The 25,619-nt window shown below is 40.0% G+C and overlaps 1 protein-coding gene across 9 annotated transcripts in view; it reads right to left on the bottom strand.

Moving 5' to 3' along the window:
* Nucleotides 1-11,747, bottom strand: part of VPS13B (vacuolar protein sorting 13 homolog B) — a 436,966-nt gene extending 425,219 nt beyond the window's left edge. For all 9 annotated transcript variants that reach the window (XM_032130187.1, XM_032130207.1, XM_032130170.1 and 6 more), the window contains exons 1-3: nt 11,660-11,747; nt 10,710-10,887; nt 2,125-2,268 (exon numbers count right to left, since the gene is read on the bottom strand). In XM_032130187.1, the coding sequence (XP_031986078.1) occupies nt 2,125-2,268; nt 10,710-10,856 (291 nt within the window). In that variant the 5' untranslated portion in view covers nt 10,857-10,887; nt 11,660-11,747. The remainder of the gene's footprint in view (nt 1-2,124; nt 2,269-10,709; nt 10,888-11,659) is intronic.
* Nucleotides 11,748-25,619: the final 13,872 nt, after the last annotated feature.

Raw genomic sequence — 25,619 nt, 5'->3', positions numbered from 1 at the left:
GCATATATATACACAAAAGCACCCAGGGAACTGATACTCTTCAAAAACATGGGCAAAACCCTCTCTTCCTTTCCACAAAATCTGTAGGGTCCACTGGACAATAGCTTCAAACAATGCCATATATTTTAATCTTCACATATCTTCAACAGAAACATTGAAATAGCACCTCTCCAAAAAAAACCACATCTCACTAAGTTGAGGTCAAGAACTTTATTTTTTGCTCAGGTGAAATTATGCATGTGCTCATTAGAGGTTTCACCTGAGGAAGGAAATACAGGATCAAGCCAATCAATTTGAGAACAAGTTCAATCAAATTGAACTTGCTTCCTAATCATGCTCTTCACTGATATGAAGTTCTTGGCAGAACAGTTCCAACTGGTGCTAAACTCACTGTAAGTTCATTTTACTATCATTTTCCACAGAAATATTTCATTTCATTCATATTTTTTATTCACTGATTACAGAAATTTTTATGACAATTGCTTTTAGCCAAGTACACTGTCATACTTTGAACACTTTCAAATAGTAATTTCAAAATTAAATTCAACCCGTCAACTTTTTAAACCATATCCTCAGAAAACACTATTAAAGTGTTTTCATCTACATTCTTGTTAGTCAAAGATAATCCTTCTATGGCACAGACCCAAATTTTACCCTCCTGAGCATACATACCACTGAATAATTTGTTCAAATGTCAGTTGCAATTTTCAAAACTCTTTTCTTGCCTCTGAATCTTAAACATCTGTAACAAATACTTGTTTTGAGAGTGCTTTACATTCATGACACTTGACCTTTTGATGTATGCACCACAAAATTTAAGTTTCAAATACCATGCAAGAAGGAAATTTGATCATTCCAGCAGTAGCCATCTGCAAGGTCCCATATCAAATATTAGTTCTGGGTTGCACAAAGTCATGGGCTACAAATCTTTTTCTGCAACTCATAATTAGTTGTAATTTGCTGCTTCCAAAAACACATTTCTCATGGAACATCTGGTCTCAAAAGCTTACCTTGACATTGGAAAAATATTTAGTATTTGGCTGTTGGTGTGTATATATGCACACAGATCAAGTGTAACTACAAAACACAAGCATGTCCTCTCTGGGTGGCTAGGACTAGAGATTTCTACTCCAGCAAAAAAGCCTCTTAGCTCTGTAACTGTAAAAGAATATAACAAGAAATACCAAACATAACAGGAAAGTGTTTTCCAATGTTCTTGCTGCCTTGTATCTAGTTATTGATGTTAAATGTTAACAGCTCATCAAGCACCCTACCAAACACTTGAGTTTTTCACAAACTGGAATTTTTGTTTGCATGATCCTTAATGTAAGTGAAGAACTGTTGAAATTGAAATGTGAATAAGGCTTTAAAAAAACCAACAAGCAAAACAAACTTGTAAGCCTCTCTAGAATTAAAGCATCATAGTGATTTAAAAAGACCCCACAGGTTCAACATTAACGTAACCAAGTACTTTTGGTTAACTAAGTTAGACACATGAAAAAAATTGAGCCAGTGCATATTGCAGCTTCATCGTGTCAGAAGGAAACCTTTCCTGAGCCTGTGAAAACAGCCTAATGCACAAAATATTCTGAGCAACTAAAAGAAAAAGAATCCCTGAAGACCCTTATATACGAGAAGTCTTCCAAGTACACTCAAGCAAGCACTATAACTTCTAAAGGTAAAAATTAATTACACTCCAGGATCTTCAAAGCATTCCTTCAATAACAGCAACACAAGTTTTGAAAAATGCCCAGTGCTGAGTTGTGCCACATACAGCTGACTCAAGCAACCAGCACTGCTTCTTGGGAGACAGAACCTGGAAACACACAGGATGCTATACTGCTCTTGAAATCCATTTCTTCTCAATCATAGGAAAATCTAATAGAGCACTCTTAAGTTGCTTTCACATCTACAAGAACACAGCTAGAGCTAATAAGAGTTTAAAAATAAGCATGAAGGAAGATATTAGCCATGACAAGAAGAACAATATTAGCCTCTCAGAAATAAAAGGGATCTCAACTTCACATGCCAGATTCTTCAGAAGGCTTTCAAGAAAGTGACCTATAGAAGCTCTTATTCTCATGAACCTCACAATGTTGGAAAAGCATTCATCACATTTCTCACCTGAGCACCATCCTTTAACTTCAAGATGCATTCCATTGTATTGATAGTGATGACAACTGGTTCTGATCCCAATTTCGTCCATGGCACATGAATCCGAAGTTCATGAATATGCCCACTTAAAAAAGTAAACGGCAGTTTCAGCTCCTAACAACAACAAAGAATGCAGAATTAACTACTGAAACATATCAAAATTCCAGACACATTTGTAACTCAAAATAGTAAGGTTCTATTACAAAACAAGTCAAAAGTTATTCTTCCTCCCCTAATCAGCAGTGTGCCACAGGACTTGGCATTTGCCTTTATAATCACTTGTACAATTATGTTATAATTAGTCTGTTCAAAGGAGACATTTGGATTACGATGTCCTCAATAATAAAAGATAGTTTAAAACCACCTCTCACTCACATGAAGCTATTGCAAAATGTTTCACTATTCAAGGGACAAGTAAAAACAAACAAGGTGAAGGTAAATACTTAAACTGATATGCAACCTGTATTATTGTGAAGAGCACAAATTTGGAATTAAACACTGACCATGCCACAGGAAGGCAATTTCTTTCAAAATATTTCAGTGTTTAAGAGTTTTAAGAGGTCAGTGCTCTTAAGACTGGCCCATTGTTGCCCCTTTCACATCAAACTGCTTAGTAAATACAAAGTTACTAAATTTTTCATTGGCAAAACCAGACTCCTGTACACTAAGGTGTAATGCAGATGTCCCACTGCTTTAAAAACTAGTGCAAGTCAGTCTAGAACTCCTAAAAAATGCCTGGGCACTCCATCCAGCCAATGCATAGATCACAGCTCTGCAGAACAGCCACAGGGAGGCAGCTGCTGCTTGCAGCAATGCAGAAGGAAGTAAGGTGCCAAAGTTCAGATTAAAAGTACCCAAGTAAGTAAATTGGGGTACATACAACACAAAAATTTCCCCAGTAGCTTCAGGTGTTCTCCTGCAAAAAATGAGTTTAACACTTAAACAACAGAAGGGTCAGGCTAGAGAGCTGGTCCCAGGACTAGCAATCAAGATTTGGAATAATAAGTGTTTACGGTAAAATAAAGAAGCAATATTTGATATGTCAGAATTTTAAAAGTCAGCATTCTCAATACTAAGTATTCTAATGCTCAGTTTTCAGTGATGAATCATCTTTTCAGCTTTCTAATCTCATATTCTGACATTTTTTAATACCAAGTTTTAAAGTTTTAATGGAGAAAAAACAACACATCTTCAAGTTGCTTATAGCCTGGTGTTTTCATCATCATCTTAGACGCTGGGAACTACAGGTGTAGTATTGTCTTGGTTTGAAAGACAGGTGTCTGCTAAGGAAGGCAGGAGCCTCCCTTGGAATGGCAGATGCGACCCCCCTTCCCTCCGAGTTATTATAATTTTGAAATCAAGGGGCTTTCAGGCAAGGATATGGGAAATAGGAATAACAGTTCTTTACTATTATCTATCTATATGTGTATAACCAGTCAAACAAACAGCAATAACTGTGGCAGTAACAGCAATCACAAACCCAGTGCCAGCCTCTCTCGGCTGTCAGGCCCTTTCCCCTCGGGTGGAGTTCCGCTCGCAGCCGGCAGGGGCGCTGGCGGCTCCCGGTGAGCAGGGCAGGTGCGATGGTTCCCCCGCGGCTGCAGGGGGCGCTCCGGAGCGAGCTCGGGGAGCACGCGGCACCGGTGCCCTGGGATCCCGGGAAGGGATGGGACAAAGGCTTCACAAACCCCTGGGCAGCCGATCCCGGTGTCCAGCCGGACCCTCGGGAACAGCAGGCTGGAACAGCAGGGACAAGCACAAATCCCAGATGGCAGATGAAATGTATCAAAGCTGCGGAGCTGCAGTGGGAACCCCGCGGAGGTCTGGGCAGGCAGGGTGAGCACGGCTACAACATAGAGAAGGCTTGAAGCAACAGTGGGGGCAGGACGGCCACAGCCCGGCTCCCAGCGAGGCGGGGAAAGGCGGGCTTGGGATCCCAGGGTCTCTCCGGTAGAAGGAAGGCAGCCGAAGAAGCAGCCTCTCTCTCCGTCCAAACGTGGGGAACTGACTGCCCACAGACCTAGGTGAAAGAGATGGACCCCTCCCGCTGTGGCCAGGTCCTTTTTTTTCCTTAAGCACTCAGTAATTTGTCCCCCTGGCAACATGTATGGGGAAATTTCCTTTAAGAGAAAAAGAAAAACAGGAGAACTAAAACCCCAACAAGTATGTTCTCAGGTTGAGAAATAAGTGAATCTAAGTCTCCTAAATGCAGGGCAGCAGTTTTGGCCAACCTACAGTGACCATATAGTCCAACTGCCTGACCAATTCAGGGCTGAAGTCAAAGCACGTTATTAAGGGCATTCTCCAAATGCCTCTTACACAGTGACAGGTTTGGGGCATTCACCTCCTGTAGGAAGCCTGTTCCAGTGTTTGATCACCCTCTCAGTAAAGAAATGCTTCCTAATGTCCACTGTAAGCCTCCTCTGGTGCAGCTTTGAACCATTCCCACATGTCCTATCTCTGAATACCAGGGGGAAGAGCTCAGCATCTCCCTTTCCTTGTCCCCGCCTCCGGAAGCTGTAGAGATCTGTGAGGTCACCCCTCAGCCTCCTTTTCTCCAAATAAAGCAAGCCCAAAGTCCTCAGTCCCTTCAAACAGGACACTGCCTCCAGCCCTTTCACCACCTTTGCTGTCCTCCTCTGGACACGTTCACATCCTTTGCCCTCATTCTTCAGCTGAGGGGCCCAGAGCAGCACCCAGAGCTCAAGGTGAGGCCGCACCAAGGCTGTACAGAGGGACAGTCACCTCTGTGACCGGCTGGTGATGCTGAGTTTGATGCACCCCAGGAAGGGGTTTGTCCTCTGGGCTGTCAGGGCACACTGCTGACTCCTACTGAGCCTGCTGCTGACCAGCACACCCAGGTTCTTAACTGTATTTTGGTAAACTCAGGAACATGAACATTTGTTCACTCTGGAATTATCCTAGCAAGCCAGGGCTTAAGCACCTTTCCCCCTTGGCTCAGTTTATGTACATGTATCACTCAACTCAGAATTTCTATGAATGAATAGATGTTACACAGAGAAGGTCTGTGAAACTCAGAAATCAAGCAGGCAAGTTGCTAGGGAATTTCAGACAAACATCTACAAGTGGATCCAGAAAGCCTCTTTTCCTGAACTGCTGGACCCTAGACCTATCCCTGCTGTACAGAACTTCTGTATGAATAAAATTTGGGGACAAGGGCATTTTGCATTTACTACTTGATATGTACTATAAAGTCTTAAAGTCTGCCTATACAATATTTCTGTGAAGCTAGCTAATGTCATTTTTTGCCTAAATATATTGAAATAAATACATTTATTAGTGATAAATTCATGAATAATTAATATACAATAAAATCTTGGTGATATGTTTTGAAAGCCCACTAAAAATTTTTATTTTCTTAAGTAGTTACCATCTCTTAAGTTCAGAGTGGAAATAACCACTATTACCTGTGACAGGTTTGCATCTTGGGATAGTCTTTGGTATGACTAGCGGCAAGTCAACTATTCTTACCAATACCTACACCACCACAGCAACAACAGCTGCTAATAGGAGCAACTTTAGGGAACACTCCCCCATTCTGCAGCTGATACCTCCTAAACCTTTCTACTGGTGCTATGAAAAAGTTTATCTTGTATCCAGGAGCTAAGAGTATTGTATATTCACTGCTGACAAACTCTTCAGAGGAGGAAACTACACAAAATTATAACTCTACTTTTTTGCCAAGTACAACTTTCAGTTTGTAAGTTAGTTTTTGGGTCTTAATCAGTATTGATTAATGAAGTTTAAAAAAACCATACCCATCTCATGCTAGGGAAACTCCTGACTCCTTCCTCAGCCACGCTTACATAAAGTCCTATCTAATTTCAGTCCCCACTCTAAGAGATGACAGTTACAGTCTTTCTCATTAAAAGTTCAAAGAAAATTTTTAATTTTTTTTACAAAGTGTTTTTTCTTCATCTCATTCACTACTACACTTCATTATTTTAGCCAAAAAGCCCTTTGTAAAAATTTAGCCCTAGGCTCACAAGCAACACAAATAAAATTTTAATCCAGACAGTTTCAGTGAAGACACTGAAAAGCAAATATTGGGCTGTTTAGCTACAGATCTTGCTACATAATTAATCATACAATAACTTAAGTATGTTAACTTAATAATAATAACTTAAGTGCCTTTTGTCCCAGAGCTTTTTTTTTTTTTTTTCCGGGGGGGGGGGGGGTGGAATGTGGGGCGTGGCACAGCAACAAATTATAAAAAAACATGCAATTGAAAAATACATTACAACATAAGAGACAATGCTTTCAGAGATCAAAGCAGCAAACTACCACTGTTAACAATCATAGAAAGTTTTTTGTCTTCCAAAGACTAATTCCCATTCTGGACTTGTAGATGTGTAAGTTTTTGTCACTCATCAATATCACAATGTCTATTTAGATCCTGGCTTGTCTTTACTTCAAAAGGCATTCTGGAATAGCTTTTTTTCTACTATTTGCTGGATGTATTTAACACATTTTCATTTATGTCTAGTTAACTCCAAGATGCTGAAAGAAACTGAAGTAGGATTTATTTCAAAACAAAGGTGATAAAAGCAAATGCCCGACATATTTAGAAGATAGTCCTTTTTCAAAGAAATTTAGTTACAAATGTTATCTGACATTAAGGAAACACGCTGTCCTGGTTAGAGCTAGGGAATTAGAATAAAGCAATGTGAAGAACTCTTTGTTGTACTATTCAGTAGACAATACAAATGTGTGCCAAATTCAGTAACTTGTTCATAATACAACGTAACAAAGAACATTTTTATTCCTCCTTGTTTCCTACACAGTCTTTTTCCTTTCATTAAGTACTGCTTGAAATTCTTAATATTTCTTCTGTACCCATGACTGATTACATTTTGCATTTTAGATTTTCCATTTAATCATATAAATCTTTCACAAAAATATATATGACTAAAACCAAACTCCTGGCCTTGACCCACAAGTAACTAACAGCATATGATTAAAAACAATTGTCTGGGCTTGACCCATAAATAACTGACATGTCATACTGCAGACTAGGTGATCGTAATTCCCCTTTGCCTAAAATCTCCCCTTGCTCTAAAACACAAGACTACTCTAAAGGTTGGGGTGATAGGCAAGTATCTGTTCTCCTCATCAGTGTTAAGTCAAATACCTTTTCTTCCCAGTCAAGGCTCTATCTCACAAGTAACCAGTGGCACGTAACATAGATTTAAAATAAGGATATTACAATGCTCCCATTTCCTTAAAATTATTTTAAGTACATTAGAATTTTTCATATTTCTTTCTTTACAAATTATTTTGGATATGAAAAATCCACACTATAATAAAACTGAATAATCTTTAGATCTAGGTATCCTTTGTCTTCCCAAGACTACTTCATCTTTCCCTTCTGCATTTGCAAAACAGCTAAAAACTAATTATGGGAATATACACAAGCAGCAAGAAGAGATCACAATGTATCTCATCTTTTTGGCACCACTGTATCAACAGATAATCTACACCCAAGCTACTTACCAAGTTCAGCGGTAGTTCTGTTACCTCTGGTACTACGAGGACTTCACACAAAAGTTTACAAAAGTGCTCAAAACACTTTTCCAAAAAACTCTTTAAGATATTAATTTCAAAATTTTATTACAAATTACTTTCTTGAAGCAGTTTTTGTACAATATGCATATTATGTACAGATGGAAAATTTCTTGGACTGCTTAGTCTTCTAGTAATTGAATGATTCAGGATAGGAAAAAAAAAATCAACATTTCATTAGACTTAATCTTTAGTTAAAGATAATTATTATAAAATTAACTGGCTATTCAGAGAGTGACACAATTATATACAAAAGCTACACTGTACCTACAAGATTCAAGCCGAGTACAAACTAGTACTTGACCTCCACTACAGAACTGATATTGTACAAAAAAAAGGGGACAGAGAGAAGGACAGACCCTAAGAGTTATTACAATGACATTCAGCTTAACTTAATGAGAGTATGAAACTTACATAAACATACATAAAAAATATGCAAAGTATTTTCAGGTACTGGAACATTCTCTTCACATTTGATTAATTTGCTATGTCAACAACTGTATTACATCTGATTTCAAGAGATATTGGATCCAACTTGGTCCCAAAAATAAAGTTAAATCTTCTATAAGACAAACAGCAGTTTATGCTCTGTTCTCATCTGTCCTTTGGGATTCTGTTTGGTGGCTCATAAGAGCACAACATGACATGGGAACACTAACATCAGTGAACTGCAGGGAGCAGGAAGCACAGACCTGTTTCCAAACCTTTTATAAGGTGCTTTGTCCAGGTAGTTTGGCACCTATGCTAACATTCCCAAAAGGCCATGTGTAACTCCACGAAAGATGGAATTCTCTGAAAACGTTTAAGGCTCTAGACAGATAGAACCTGGATAGGTGCATTTGTATCTAAGAACCCGAAGCATGAAATTAAAGCTGTGTTCATGTCAGATAAGGAGCAGGGAACCAGGCTGGGGATAGCAACACAGGACAGAAAGACTAACTTCAGGTATCATGAATCCACCCAGGGAGAGAACCCAACTAAAATAATATATACTGGTAATTTCTAGAGAGCAGTTTTTCAAGGGAGCTCCTGCCAGCTGCAAGGGCTTGGTGACTTTGCATTACCACATACTGCTTACTCAAAGGGTTTTGCTGAGCAGACATAAACAGCATCCCCTCCACAAAAAAAGAGAAAGACATTCTAAATACAGTCTGTGGGTCCAGACAAGTTCCGAAGAATAATAGGAGCCAAATGAAGATAACTACATTTCACAAACACCCAGCCAAATAATGTAAAAACAATGAATCTGAGCTAAATTTTGCATTCATTGCATATTGAAATTCCCACTCAAATGAGCATGGGTACATGTGGCAATATTTGCCACAAGAGCCATAACACTATCAGATTGAGCCAGATATTTAGGAACCAGTTCATAGGCAGACAAAGACGAAGCAAGGAATCATCTATCAAAAAACTGCAACTACTGGAAAGGGAACATCAACAATGAGAGCAGCAAAATTCTTAGAGTGTCAGGTAATACAGTAAGTTTGATATATCCATCCCAAGTCATCATTTGTTATTAGGACAAACTTTCTCTCTGCACAGCAGAGCACTGAAACAGCTTACCCGGAGAGGAGGTTCTCGCCAGACAGGAGATTTCAAGATTTCAAGACTCAGCTGAAGAAAAATACAAGCTTATCTGACAGCCTTGCTCAGAACAGGAGGTTGGACTAAATGACCTCCAGAACTCCTTTCTGATCAACCCTTCTTTGGTTCTATAACATAAACACTTAAAAAGGCTCACGGGGGGAACACATCCTACAGAACATCAGCTGTATGGACAAGATGTACCAATTAACAGACTTGAGAGAAAATACAGTGGCTAAAAAATGCTTGAAGGAAGACAAGTAAAGTTCTTTAAAAAGCACAGAAAATAGGACAAGATCTCTTGTAAGATTGTCTCCTCTTCCAGAACAGGATCAGAGACTCTTTACTAACCATATGCATTTCTTTCACATTTTAAAAGGCGTCCCTGAAAGAGACAACCAGCCTATTCCAATGTCTCATAATCCAACACATAAATGAGATTTCCATTTATGTCTAACCTAAGTCTCCCAACATGCAATTTATTCACTTCCTTCTTGTCAGATACAAATAATTCTTGCCCCTATCATGTCTCCCCTTATTTTAGCCAACATTAAAAACACATTCCCTGTATATTTTAGTCTTCTTTCAAGGGATGTATTGTCTAAATTTCCTATTCTTTACTGCATTTCTCTCAGCTCCTTCACTTGGTTGGACTACATCTGGCCACAGGACTCCAGCTAAGCCCTGCTACATCATGCACAACAGAAGGCAGCTTTATCGGCCTCACACACTCAAGTTGTCAACTCAGATAAGCATAAAAGGAAATCATCCTTGTGCTAAGGCTTTATCAGTTCATATTGACAGCAGGCTCCAAATTCTGTATCTAGTGTTTTACTTGGTCAAGCTTGTTATTTTAAGGCTAACTTTTACTGAGTCTTTGATTCAATCCACAGAAACCAGATGATCAAATCTATTCCTCAATTACTCTTAGGTTTAGATACAACTGGAAACAATGAAATCTGGAGTCAGAAAACAATACAAAGAGCACAAATGGGGTTAGTATGCATAATTAAAAAGAGATCACACTTTACTTTGTGAGCTTTCAACTTAGTTACTATATGTAATTAGTAAACATGACTGGAAAAGCAATTTAATTAATGTTCATACCCTAAAATAATAGCTACTGAAAGAAGAAACACATCCACAAAAAAGCCTCTCTTCACACTCCATAACTTATAGAATGTGTAAGAATTACCATTCATTGCTAAACAAATGGCATGAAATGAAAGCAAGAATAACTAAACGCAGGGGGAAAAAATACTTGCATAAGAAGAAAACCAGCAAGGACTAAGTTATTACTTAGCTGTGCAGACCAACCTAAAATATTTCAGTCAATTTCTTTTAAATCAAAGACATGGACTGTAACTGCTATAAACATAACATACCTGTTCAAGTACATCCAACTTTAATTCAAGTTTACTAAGCACAACATCTCCTCCCCAGAGTGACAACTGCAGATCTGAAGGCTTCAAGTTCTTTATGTAACGATTCACATAACTCATCAAAATAGGAGTTACATAGGACTCCAGCATTCTGCAAGATCTCTGTATTACAGGTCACACACTAGGAAAAGAGAATGAGATTGAGATATTAGTTATATATCTCCAGTCTAATTTTCAATAATGTAACATTCCCGTTGTTTGAATGTATGAAAATAATTCTAAACATTGTTTATAGTCAGAGATTCATACAGTTACATATAAAGATAAAATGCATAGAAAGATGCAAGCACGTCTACTTGCATTTTTGGATTTTCAGGTTATATATATGTAGATATATGTATATACACACACACATACGTATGTGTGTATATATATACACATACGAACTAGTAATTAGCTTGTTTAAAAGAAAATCTAAATGAACGAAGAAACAGAAAAGGTGATCGAGCAGTCTACCATGCTTTCACACAGCACTTAAGTGACAAGAAAACTTCTTTTTGGAGTCATCAAAAGGATAAACTTTTATCGATAACACCAAAAAAGGGTAATTTCTAACTTTTAAGACTCCACACTAAAATATCGCCTTAGATGCACCTCACCGGTCTCAGCACCGTGTACAAGGCAACCCCGCCAGTTTCGTGCCACTCTGAACTCCAAGAAACCAACATCGCTCATGAACCGAGCTGAAGATACATTAGGGGCTGCCATCACTCCCATCCCTCTCCACACTCTTTCCCAAACTCCCACTGTCCTGAAGAGACCCTTCCCTGTCCCGTCACCGCTGCAGCCCCACCCGGATACCTCCACAAACCCGGGAACCCTGCGCCCGGACCTTCGGGACACATCTTCGCACGTCCCCCCCGCGGCCCCTCGCTCCCTCAGGGCCCCTTTACCTGGCTCTGCACAGCGCCCCGAGGCTCCGCGCCCACCCCGGGCCGGCCGGGCCGCGGGAGCGCCGCGCACGCAGCGCCTCCGGCAGCGCCTCCCGCCCCGGCTCCGCCGCTCGGGCGCTTCCGGGTTCGCCGGCGCATGCGCGGTCCTCCGGCGGCCCTCGGCCGGAAGCGCTTGGCGCGAGCGCGGGGCGGGGCCAGGCGGCGGCTCTGAGGGCGGTGGGGGTCACGTGCCCGGGAGGGGCCGGGAGGGGCCGGGAGGGGCCGGGAGGGGCCGGGAGGGGCCGGGAGGGGCCGGGAGGGGCCGGGAGGGGCCGGAGGGGGCGGGGTTTCCCCGGCACGGCCGTGATGTGGGGGAAGCGCGTGGACTGCGTGTGGGAGCCGCAGGGACACAGAATGACTGAGGCTGGGAAAGGCCGCCGAGGTCAGCGAGTTCAACCTGTGACGGAACAGCACCGTGTCAACTCTACCGTGGCACTAAGTGCCACGTCCAGTCTTCACTTAAACACCCCCAGGGACGATGACTCCACCACCTCCCTGGGAAGTCCATTCCAGTGTCTAATCACCCTTTAAGTGAAGAAATTCCTCCTAATATCCAGCCTGAACATCCTCTGTCACAGGTCGAGTCTATATCCTCATGTTCTCTCGATTGTTTTCTGGGAGGAGGCGCCAATTCCCACCTGCCTACAGCCTCCTTTCAGACAGTTGTAAAGAGCAATAAGGTCACGCCTGAGCCTCTTTTTCTCCAGGCTAAACATCCCCAGCTCCCTCAGCTGCTGCTCACAAGACTTGTGCTCCAGACCCTTCCAGCAGCTCCACTGCCTTTCCCGGGACCCTGTCCACACCTCAATGTCCTTCCCGAACTGAGGGGCCCAGAACTGCACGCAGCAGTCGACACAGTCTCCTCCCAGGGCCGAGTGGCCCGGCCACACCCCAGGGGTGCATGATCCGCTGCCGTGGGGAGGTTGGGCATGGCGGGCTCTGATCCGGAGCGCTGTGAACCTCTGAGATGTGCCACTGCCTCGACCAGCTTCAAGGTTTGGTTCAGGTTGTTATAATTGACAAATGACTGTGTGGGGCAAACTCCAGTGGCAGCAAACATTTCTTGTTCCTACTCTTCTTAATAAAGGTGGGCATTTTCTGGCTTGGTTTACAGCAAGGTTCCGCTTAGGTTCTCAATTTCACCATTTCAGATGTGAGAGTAGTTCCTGACACCCAGGAACACCCTTGATGTTCTGCATGCCAAGAGTGCTTCTCACTTTTCTAGATCGTAAAGAAAAGCCCTCTCCAGCAGCCCCGAGTCTTTTGGGGTTGCTTGTGGCACCCAGAAAATGCCCTGGAAAGGTGAGTTAATAGAATCCTTGCAGACTGACGTGTTGGCATGTGGGTGATCTGGAAAGGAGCTGGGCTCATTTTTGTCAGGGAAAAGTGCAGTAAGCAGTGCCTGTGGGCATGGCTTTGATGTAGATAATGAATAACCTTTTACAAAGGCCTCTGGTTTGAGTTTTAAAGGAAGGCCTGAGATATGCCTCTTGAGTTACATATTCCTGCCGGAAATTTGAAATCCCACGTGTTTAATCTCCAGTGTAGTTATGTGGCTGAAAACAGATAAGACAACATTATACAGCATCTGAGATAGTTCATGTGAAGCCCAAACAGCAAGTGCTTGGGTGGGAGCCTACCACTATAGCAGTACACGTATTTAAATGTGGCTGACCTAATCAAGGTCTGGAGGCTCCAACTCCTGTTGGATTACCTGTCTGGTCTGCCTCTGGTATACACATGCTGAGTTAACCATGAATCAAACTTCATTTTGCATACACCATTGCCTCACTTGCTGTGCCATCTTCACTCATGAGTCACCATCTGCCCATAAGGCAGTCTTTCACCTCTCAAAGAGTCAAAGCAGCTTGGACTGCTTTTCTTCTAACAGTGGTCACCACTCCCACAACTCATACTTGAGGGTATGATCGACCATTCTTCAGCGCCTGTGGCATGTTAACCTGTGGCTAAGAAGTGGTAGCAGGCAGGTGAGGGACAGGAAGATTTTAACAGTGTCAGTGGTCTTTAATTAAAGTTGTACTTCTGACTAAACAATTTCTCTAGGACGAACGTTCTTGAAGAATTCCTTTGCAGAACTGTTATACCTTTCTGTCCCTCTGCTAGAGTCATGAATTTTACTGGTAAAACTTTTCAGGAGTCTGCACTGCAAGCCAGCTCAGTGAAATAATCAATGTTAATGGAAACAACCTCATTTATAGCACAGCCTCCCCACAGAGTTGCATTGACACAACAGAGGGATGTGCCAACAGATAAGCGTAATGTTGAAGCACACCCTAAGCCTGCATCAAAAGCCCTTATTTCAACAGAAAAACAGTCCTCTCTTTCTTTGTCCGTTATGTTATTACTTTTGAATGACATAGCCAATCAGTGCTAGAATGTTTTCTGAAAGTTCAGAATTGAAGGACAACGCCCTATTTTGGTGAAAAATCAATCAAATGAGAATCCAAATCCAAAATGAGAAGAAGAGTAGGGGAAACACATAGTGCTCCTGGCAGCTGCTTGGCAGACCTAGCAGCTGAGAACAACTCTGTAATTTTCCTGGCAGTTAATTAGCATTTCATTATAACTACCTCCATCTCAGTTCTAGTTCAAGCGTGTTGACACCCTGAATAATTTATTTCCCACAGTAGGAAAAAAATGGAAAAAAAATTGAAGGAAAGGATCATGCAGGAATAAATCTTTGAAAGAAAGGAAATGGATGGTATGAACCAAGAATAGCTGGAGAAGGTTGTGAAGGTCCCTGATGTACAAAGGGATGAGAGCTGAGTACATGGGGGATTTGCAGGTAGTAGGCAGGTGGTGTGCAGTAATGAGCTTGGGCATACTACAGCAGCGAGGGCATGCCTTTCTAGAAATGTCAGCTCCTTGAGCTAGTCCAATTTATTCAGTATTTCAACACTTCACTGAAACATGCAGGATAGGTATAATTAAAAATTGCAGATCTAGTGGTATGTGAATCTTGTTCAATCATATAACTTGAATGATTGGAAGTCTCTGAAAAGCTAACAAAAGTAGATACAGTTTACCTGGAGACTGAAAAAGTGTATACAAAAAGGTGTCACTTTTGGCCAGACATGAAAAAAAAAAGCATTTCAAGGAGGTCCTCATGAAACATCTACCTGCAGAGTACTTTTTCTTGATAAAAGAGTCTGTCAATGTGTTTCTGGCTTCGGTGTTGTTGCTATAGGCTATTTCCCATTTTCTGCAACAGAAGTGGGATCAATGAAATACAAAATGGAGGGGAAAAATAGAGTTCATTAAAAAATGAGAAAAATCTAAAAATGGTAGAGGATGATTAGGTGGCTGTTACAGAATTACTCGATCACAGAATGGTTGAGGTTAGAAGGCACCTCTGGAGATCACCCAGTCCAACCCTCCTGCTAAAGCAGGTTCACGTAGAGCAGGCTGGACAGGATTGCATCAAGGAGGGTTTATATCTCCAGAGAAAGAGACTCCACAACCTCTGCTATGCAGCCTGTTCCCTGGGTTCTCTGTCACCTGCAGAGTAAAGTTCTTCCTCATGTTCTGTTGGAACTTCCTGTGCATCATTTTCTGCCTGTTGCCCTCATCCTACTGCTTGGCGCCACTGGGAAGTGCCTGGCTCCATCCTCTTGGCACCCTTCCTTCAGATACGGATAGACATTGGTAAAATCATTTCTCAGTCTTTCTTTCTCCAGGCTAAACAGCCCCAGCCGTCTCAGCCTTTTCTCATCCGTGAGTTGCTCCAGACCCCTCATCAAATTCATAGTACTCCACTGGACCCTCTCCAGTAGTTCCTTGTCTTTCTTCAGCTGGAGACCTCAGAAATGGACACAGCACTCCAGGCATGGCATCAACCAGGGCAAACTACCTGAGGCTGCAATCAAGGGGAAAAACGTGGAAAATAGACATCTAAATAGATTTTTTAAAGTTTGACCTGGGCAGTTTGCAGGACATAAGACAATCTGAGGTTATTGACAAGAAGGGTTGAAAGACAACCTGTGAGGATCTTCTTTTTTAACTGGAAAAAGGTTTTTATTCCTCCAACCTCCTTCACAATGTCCCTCAGCTAACACTGGATCCTTTAATCAGGTTACTGAGCAAACTGCTGTCCATGTCTGTTCTGCTCCAATGCCTCCAAGTACAGCAGCATGCATATAGGCAACTGGTCCCAGAAGATTTCAATGTATTCATGTGGCAGAAAACGGCTGGTTTATGATTCTTTAGAGCCTACTGAGGTGTCCTGTAGACAGCATGAGACTGACAGCATGAGGGAGATCGTAATCATAAATTATCAATATGAATAGAGATACTTCAGAAGTACCTGTGGGGAAAATAAAAATTACTTAGGCTTCTTTCTCTCCTCCTGTTGTAGGTGTTAAAACATGGACTAGTTGATTTGTAAAATTTCTTGTTGGTTCCTTTTTCTGTTTTTACTACAGATTACACTTGTAGTAAATTATGTAGTATATTATAGATAGGTGTAAAATATATGTATAAATATATATATATTGTAATATATAAGAATAGTATACTATAAACATATTAAGATTTGCCCTCTCTGTTTTACTGGGAATTTCCTGAGCTCAAACTAAATTGACGAAAAATATGTATCTTCTAATATTTTTCAAACATTAAAAAACTACATTAACAAAAACAAACAATGTAAATCAATCCGGTTTACTATTAGAAGTAAATAGGTTATTGGTGATGCCCTGTTACCTAATTATTAAATCATAAATCAGAAACTGGGAAACAAAAATTGCCATGCCACTTTTATTACTATAATAGACCCCATACTACTATGGGGTTATTTTCAAGCTCACCAAAATGCACATAGATTTGAAATTTGGAAACAACAAAAGCAAATTTTTTTTTAAATTGCACATATGCTTTCACTGTAATCTGAATTTTTGGTATATTCTAAGTTTTAAGGTGCAAACAGTTGTCTATCATAAGTTTTATTTGTTCTTCTATTCCCTAAATTGTGCCTGAAAATCATAGTGAAAAAGCTCTCAGCCATAGTCCTGAAGTGGTAATTTTTTTCAAGTGTTAAGGAAAATAGATTTAATTTTGGGACCTTTAAAACGGAAAATTAGTATTCAAAAAAGATCAAAATAAATTTATTATTTGTAACTATGATTATGGGCAAGAGTCTGTTGGAACAGTTACATTCACTCTGATTTAAACAGGAAAGTATTAATTTAGTGATCAAAGGTCATGAAGTTCTGGAAGCTTTTGCTGTATAATCCCAGCTCATTGCTGCCTCATCTGGCTTTTTAGGAAAACGCTTTTACCAACCCTGCTAAATTTAAATCCCTGCAGCAGTTTGGGGTTCAGAGTGCTCAGGACAGTGGGGAGCAGGGCACATTTGTGCAGATTCAGATGCTAACCCGGCTCCAGCTTCACCAGTCTCACCTGACGTCTCCTCTGTGGGTGAGCGTTCACTCCGAGTTAACGGGGATCTGTCCAATCCCCTCTTCTCAAGGGTGACCAATGGACTAACAGCCAACTTAACCCGGGTGAGCAGGGCTGGGTTGGAAATGGTTTGGTCCAGACAGTGACGGTGCACTCAAATGTAAGGATTTAGCTACAGTAACTGGTGTTTTAAAATGTAGCCTGCATGCATAAATTCTTTGTACATACATTTGGTTGCTTTAGGAATTATTAAACCTCAAATAAAGAGGCAGTATTACGTCTCCAGAATGCATGGTCCTGAATTTTATTCACATGACTGAATGAATGAAAGACAAGATAAGAAACCTGAATGGAACAGGGTGGAAATGTACAGTTTAGTCTTCTAGGAGTATAATTTTCAGGTAAATCATGAGAGGCAGACATGGCTATCTAACCAGGAAAGTTAAAACTGGAAAGTGGTTTTCAAGTTTTTGTTGAATTAGTGACAAAGGAGAACAATTACCTACCTTGCAGTAGTGAAATTTTAGGGTATATAGCAGTATTTGACCTGTTCTGATACACTTGAAGGATTTATGTATCCTTTGGGTAGAAAGTGGTATCTTTGACTTCTACACCTAATTATGAAATACGTTAAAAAAGTCAGCCAAGAAGATGTTATTTCTGGTTCCAGTACATGAAATATATGTTTGACAATTTCAAACTGAATATGTAGAGAAACTTGTAACTTATTACCGCCTCTGGGTATGAGGAGATTTATGCACTAAAAGTTTCACACAGGGTTTGCTAGACTGTTGCAATACTGTTCATGCAAAATGTGTATTTTCAATGACAGCTTCTAGCATACAGTCTTTTAAAATAGTCCTGCTTTTCATGAGTTAAATGATCACTTTTTTCTGGTATTTACATATTTGCATTTACAAAAAATTACAAGTCTATGATTTTATATGTACTTGTACCTATGAATGATTTTCAGTAAATATGAAGTGCATAAATATGCTGTCAATATATTTCAAATAAATATTTATACATATTCTGCTATTATAATTTTTCTTCAGTAAAAATTTTTATATGTTATCAAAAGTTTAAAAGTAACCAACAGCTTCTTTCTGTGTCGTTTGTTGGTTCTTGTCCTGGGTTGCAGTGCATTCTATTACCATCCTCATGAGCTGTTGAAACCAGGTGGGGCAGTGGTTCCTTGCCTCCTCCCTCCGGACTATCTTCTGTTAATGAGCCCATCAACACCTTGCCTCATGACTCATCATCCCATTGTGAGATGCTCCACCCAGGAGGAGGAACCAAGCATTCCATCCTGGATATAATCTGAGATTCCAAACACCACAGACACCCTTTTCCATTGGATTCCCAGAGGACAGGAGCTACATAGCCACCACTGGAGCTTCCGAGGAACAACAGCCCCTTTCTACAGGATCACTGCTTTGACAGAACCACATCTATCACTTCAGGAGGACTGCAGCCACCATTTTATCAGACTGCCACCACCACCCTGACTAACAGGGTGTCAGATTGTATCCTGACTCTTGTCAGTTTAACCCAGTGTTTTTTGGCTTTATTTTTTGATTTCCCTGTTAAATTGTTATTCTGACTTGTTGCCTCCCACTGGTTTGTTTTCAAATTAGTACAGTTCTTTAGAGGATGAAGATAAAAATGGCAAAGCTCAGGAACCTTTTTTGCTGGAACTATGCTAAAATCCAGTTCCTTTCAATATTTCTTGGCAAAGCGAGTTTTTCAGTGAAACTATAACAGTCTGTGATGCCCTTTCTTTGGCTTGTCCTGCAGCTGTACCAGGAACATTCCTGCAGAAGCTGAAGTCTGTTCTAAAATTTCTGCATCATGTGAACAAAAATGATCTTAGATTTGATTTACATATTGTAGAGCTGATATTAATGAATATCAGGCATGTTGGACAGCAACAGGAGCTGCAAAGCCAAGAAAATGTGCCAACTCCACAAAGTCACCCTTGGAACCTGAATGGCAGACTCAGCTCCATGTGAATAAAATCTTTAATATTTCAGGGCTGATCTTCTGGGTTTCTTGGACTTTATAGATAAGTAAACATGGGTCCTAATATTTAAATCAATCTGTATAAATTGAAATCAGACTGTGAAATGGATAAAGGACTGAAGAGAAAATATGGAAAACTGATAATTGAGATACATAGATCTTTTGTAAGACAGAGGCTTTTTGTCATTTCCAGAACTTTTAGTAATATTTTAGGTCTTTGTCCTAGCATATAATTTACAGGCCTTAGGTAGGCTAACTTTTTTTCCCTCCAAGAACTTACAGATGTTAGCCTTAAATGATTTTCTGATGTATTTTATCAGGAAATTAAGTAGCTGTTTCACACCTCTCCAAAAATCCATAGTTGTAAAAGCTCTGCAAGGATCCCACTTCTGATAGAATGACTGCTCAGAATTCCCTCTGCCCCTGAAAAACAAGGTGTAGAGTCTATTCATCACACTGCAGTTTTGAGACATTTTTGGTTTGGTTGCTAATTTTGAGACACCCTGTATTTATTTTTCCTTTTAAGTGAGTGCTTCTTGCTGTTTCAGCAGCCATTATCAGTTGCTTGCTTTCCATCTTTTTTTCTTTTCATTCATGTAATTTCCTGCCCACATTTTCAATTCAGTGTTGGTAACAACAGTAACCTAGGGATGAATTGGAAGATGTAGAAGGTTGAAACTTCTCCCTTCAATCTTAAATTCTCTGAGTAGGCAGGATTGCATATCTTACATTTCATTTCAAAGACTTACTTCTTTTTTTTTTCTTTTGTCAGTCCATTCTTTTCTGAAACACACTGTCAGTTAATATTGATTTCCAGTGTGCTGTATCCCACATGCATTGATGTGATGCAAAGAACTTCTTGCTATACTTCTTGTTACACATTTTATATCATCCAGGCATAATATAGGGAAGAGTTCTGTACAGATTGATATCATTCATTTGTCCAAAGATGATGGATGTGATGGTGTGGATGCCATTTCAGTTACATGATATTCACCTATTATTTTCTCTGTATAATCTAAAACCTGGAAGGATGGGGAGAGTGTTACCCCAGGTTATTAATGGTAGCCAAAATTTGAAAGACTGTTTTATAAAGTGTGCAAATGTTTATAGCATGATTGAAGTGAGAGATTATTGAAATACTGTGTAAGATACTGCAAAATCTTTTATTAGTGATGGCTCTCACTCTTTCCTGAATCTTGCTTGATATTGGAAATTTTCAAGGTCTGTATGAGAAATGAAGTAAATACAACAAACTCAGTCTATCAGTAGTTTACATTTGTGACATGAGCTGCAAAAATAAAGCTTGCTTATATCCAGACACTACGTTTCTGATAGTTTATTCAAGATTTCCAGAGATAGCTCTCATGCCTAAGAACAAATATCAGCAAGTCTATAAGATGGAAAGAACTTTCCGAAATTAATTTTTAGATTTTATTTGAAAAGCTGACACTACATGAATCACCTGCTTTGCAGCAATGGGTCTCATTCTTTCATCCACGTTTTGTCATAACCTTTATTGTGTTTTCAAACAAACATGTGATATTTCTAGAAATGCAAATTAGGCCTAACAATTTAGTGTTGTAAGATATTCTCTTAGCAACAGAAGACAGCTGCTTATTTTAATTCTGGTCACAAGTTACCTGGAAAAACTGAGTCATTTTAGGCTACTTTTTCTTCATACCTCTGCTTTTTCTAATGTGTCACACAATTTCTTTTTCAAAAAGAAACAAATCTGTGTGAAAAGGGAGAAGTAGTGGTATTTCATAGCAGAGTGTATTTGCTTCTTTCAAACACACAAATTTGATACTGAGAAATGATGAATACTTCCTTTAAGGAAGCTGGGAAAAAATTCTCAAGGTAACCTAAACTTTACAAATGGAAAACTTCTGAAAGTGGAACAGCTGCTATTAATTAGCAAGACAAAGTTCATGTTCTCATCAGCTCATGTCTTGAGGTACAAGAGCATCCTTTCTAAAGCACTTGACTACTGCAAATTTATACCATTTCTCTATAAAGTACCAACCTCCCCTTTGCATCCCTCCATTAAGTTGTTTGAGTTTATCACAATAGAGATGAAGGATTTAATTTTCAGTGCTTTGCACTTCTTTCGAGCACATTACGCTTACTCTCCCTCCTTACTCTTGCAGATGCTTAGGCCCTTCTGCGCTGGCAGAGATGCAAATAACCATCCCAACACCAAGTTTTTTACCCTGTGCATGTTATCACCTAAGCAGTCTTTCATACATGCAGATGGCATGTTTTAAACACCTCTGAAAACCCTCTCTATACTTTGTCATCTCCTTTCTATAAAATTCACTGTCACCAGGATGTCTATCAATACGACAGCATCTAGGAGCAAGGGAACTGATACCCTCCCTGTCCAATGGATCACTGTCATGTGATTATGTCCTTGGGCTCCCCATCCATCAGTTATATCTCCATGTTGTTACCTTAGGATGTAATTAGATGCAACCATTTTTCATGTAGCAAAGCTGATGTACAAACACATGCCAACTGCTACATCTGGGGAAAGCATAAAGCCAAGTGACACCTTTATGTTGTATATTTTTCAGGCAGGGATCATCTTTTTTTTCTGGGTTTGTGTAGTGTCTTGTAAAACATTACTTTGATTCCTGACTGCAGCTTTTAGTTTTGCTCCACTGCAAGAAATGTTGGTAGCAAAATCTTTTCAATGAGATCCAATTCATTAGACTGGAGTAATGTAAATCTAGTTTGCATTACTTGGATGGCCCTTAAAACCATTTGAGATGAAAGCAATGGTCATTAGCTCATGGAGAATTGCATGTCTCCCAATCTTTACCAGCTCAAGGGCTTTCCAGCAGCAAATAATATGAACTGGCAAGATGACTAAAAACCTTCCTGTTCACTGCAGTTCTCAGAATTGTCCCCTACATAAACGAAGGGATATAGTGACCACAGAGAAATACAGCCAAAAGAAATGTGGTGTGTAAATATGACTGGGAAAGAAGGTGAACCCAAGCCTGAATAGAGTATGAGTTTAACCCAAAAGATCCTAGGATCTTCAGGGAGCTGGGAGCACTTCCAGTAGGTCTGTCTTTGTCCAGATGCAGTAAAAAAATGAAGCGCTTCTTTCCGGACACCAAGACAAAATAAGAATGGTCAGCAGATGAGTCATTTTTTCCCCAGCTTTGTGATGGACTGTTTCACTCTCACTTTACAAAGATGAAAGTACAGAGCAGTACAATCCTCTTAGTGGGGTTGTAACAGCCGCACAGACCCTGATCTTCTTGCTCTTTGGGGGTGTGCTACCTTTGTGCTCTTTCATAGATGGTTAGCACTAAAACCACTAAAACATTGCCATCTCCAATTGAGTGAGAAGCTGGGGCCATATCACAGTAATTCTTTGCTTCTGAATCAGTGGTCAATCCATTCCAGGAAGACAAAAAATACAGAATAAATATAGTAGTTATTACATATATCCTGATGGTATTGTTTCAATCTGTTGGCTGTACAGTCTATGAGACAGTGCACTGGTTAAAGTTGTAAAGGCCTCTTTTAAAACCTGGGAAGTTAGAACAGATATTATTTTAATGAAAGCATAGATGTGGAGGCTACAACAAAATCCACAGGAAGATTCTAAATCCTCCAACACTTCAGATTTTTCATCAGCCTGGATTTAGATTGACCCTAATAATGTGTATACTTAGTGCTTAGAATCACATGTATAAGGTCCATAAAAAATACAATTTACCAGCTGTGCAAGTATTTTTCTAATGACTCAGACTCTCTACTTTTTTGTTATTGTATAAAAATGTGACGCTTTTAAACTGAGCAGCATAAATTACATTGTTGCTTCTCTGCTGCAATATAATGTAACCTTTCTCCATGGTTATACATTTTTAAAGAAATGTATAGAAAGTTCTGTGTATCCAGTGCACCTCCTGGAGTTCAGCTTTCAGGCCCTTTTTCCAATCGTTTACTTCCTAATCCTCAAAGATATAAAATCCTCCTGTTAGCTGTTTGCATCGTGGGAGGCGTGGGGCACCTTTGCTGTCAGGTGTCTTTCTCTGGTTGAAGGGATATCTTCAATTCTTAAGCACTTCATTATTATGGCAAAAAAACCCCTGTTGCTGTCACAGAACATACCTTTTGCAGACTGTTGCCATAAAATATGTTACCTCCCATGGTAACATATATCAGTCTCCTATGAGACCAAACCTGGTCAAAAATACCTCTATCTGAGACCATTTCTCTACAGGGAAAAATACAGATGAATGAAAAATTTGTTCCCAAGCATGGAAGGTAGCAATTTTGTTTTCTCATCATCAAGAGCCGCACTGAGATAGATAGGACTAGGACGTGACTGAGCCCTGCATGTAATAATTCTGGGCAGAACTAAGTCAAGAGTCTTGCATTACAAAATCATTAAACATTAGCTTTTTTCATGTTTTGGCACAAAGATTGCACCATGCCATCAATCTTTAAAAAGTATGTGCAAAATATAGCAAATTTCTCGGTTACACGCAAAGTAAAAGATTCCTCTGCATGTCATTCTTTACGAGGGCAAAATTAGCATAATAGCACAATAAATCAAAACATTAAACTGGAAGATGTATGGTGTGGCTTTGTATGTGGGAAACATATGACCCATATGACTTACAGAGTGTCCTAGTCTTGAAAAACTGCCCCTTTAGTGGGACTTTGGTGCAAGTGAATCTGTTTGCAGAAGGGCAGTAGGACCTTATTTTGCACTCACTTAAATGTATGGCTGAAGCATCCTCAGGAGATTTGACTGTGGTTTAACAGGTATCCAATACGTAGAACACAGTCCTAAGGGCTAATTACTGCCAATATGGTGTGTATTTCAGGAGGCAGTTTAATGTAAACTTGTATTAATAATGTACCACATATTGTGCTATAACAACCCATCTTCCAGTGTGATTCAACTTTTCCTGAGATTCAGTTTGTTGTGTACATTTGTCCCTCTTTCAGGAGGTTAGAAGAAACTGAAAAAATTGCAGCAATTTGAAGTGAAATATGAAAAAAAGTGAATGTAGCTTCTTATATTAACAAAATAAATATATGTTTTGATTTTCAATAAAATATTACAAAAATACTAGCAAGCAGTGCAAAAATGTAAGTATATAAACATAATTTTGAAACTAAGAACAAACAGAAAAAAACCCTAGATACATTTATTGTCTGTTTATTTTTAAAAGATTTTCCTTTATTCTAGGGAATTATATTTGTAAAAGGTTCTTTCCTTAGATATAGTAATGCAAAAGCATTCATATTTTTTTAATTGCTTGGACTTTTATTTAACTTAAGTACCATGTACATGCTTGGAAACCTAGCTTTCAATAGCAACAAAGTATGTACATAATTAGTAATGGGGCCTTCAATCATTCCCCCTCTCATGTTCCACTGTTTTCCCATATTCCAGCACAGTTATGTGCCCTTTAAGCTATTTTTATCAAGTGTGACAACTTTGAACTTGTTCCAAGACCATATTGCCTTAGATGTGACCTTCTGGTGTGGAAGTTAAATGTTCTCTGAAAATCTTGCATATAACATGTACTTCTCTATATTTACTCTAAATGTAATATCTTCAAAGAATACCAAAAAGTCAGTGAAACATGAACTTTTTCTATAACAGCCTTAGAGCCTGATCCTTTATACATGACTTCAGTAGGATTTACACATGTGTAAGGGCTGTGGACCATGTGTGCAAATATGGACACATGTTGTATCATATTAAGGTTCAATAATAAGGCTGGCCAGGAAACAAGGACTCTGTTTCGTGAAAAATTCTGAGGTTTTGGCATTTGGTTTCATTCTGATGCAGGGTGAAATCAAGACTTTTCAGCATGTTTTGAAGGCAAGAGAATCCACAAAGGAGACAGATGACAGACACATAACTGCGGCTAAGTATATACCTGTCATGGTGAATCCCCATTTCAGACACTGCTTCAAATCTGAGAGCAGTGATTTAAACTTGAACGTGCCCTGGGCAAGATTAATTTCCTTGTTACCACAACAAGTGAAGCCTTTCCTCCTCATTTTGAGTGAAATTCCATTCTAAGGTTGAGGTAGGCAGCTCTGGTCCTCTCTCAGTAGGACGGGCAGCACTGCTGGCCAAGCGCTTTGCCTCTGGAGCATTGTCCAGCTGTGAGCTGTACTGTATGCCAGGGGACCCGTGTGGTGTGTTTGGTCACAAGGCAGGTCACAGGCCATGGTGCTCTACTCTGCTGCCTCTCAGGGCTCTCCAAACCTGTGCCCAGTGGTGTTCCCTGAAAGGCCGCAATCTACTCAGCAGGCACTCACAAAGCAGAGTTTGGGGACCAATGATACAAGCAAAAGGGCAGGGTGTGGTGGTTTTATATCTCAGGTTTTTATAATGTGACACAGGAATTCCTGTCACTGGAGTTGTTTGTGTGTTATAGCTGTAAAATATTTGCCTCGGATGTATGTTTCTGAAGTATCAGCTTTTCTTTGG

Source organism: Corvus moneduloides, chromosome 1 (genome assembly GCF_009650955.1).
Source record: "Corvus moneduloides isolate bCorMon1 chromosome 1, bCorMon1.pri, whole genome shotgun sequence".
NCBI classification, from domain to species: Eukaryota; Metazoa; Chordata; class Aves; order Passeriformes; family Corvidae; genus Corvus; species Corvus moneduloides.
This window is presented reverse-complemented; position numbering and strand designations above follow the sequence as displayed.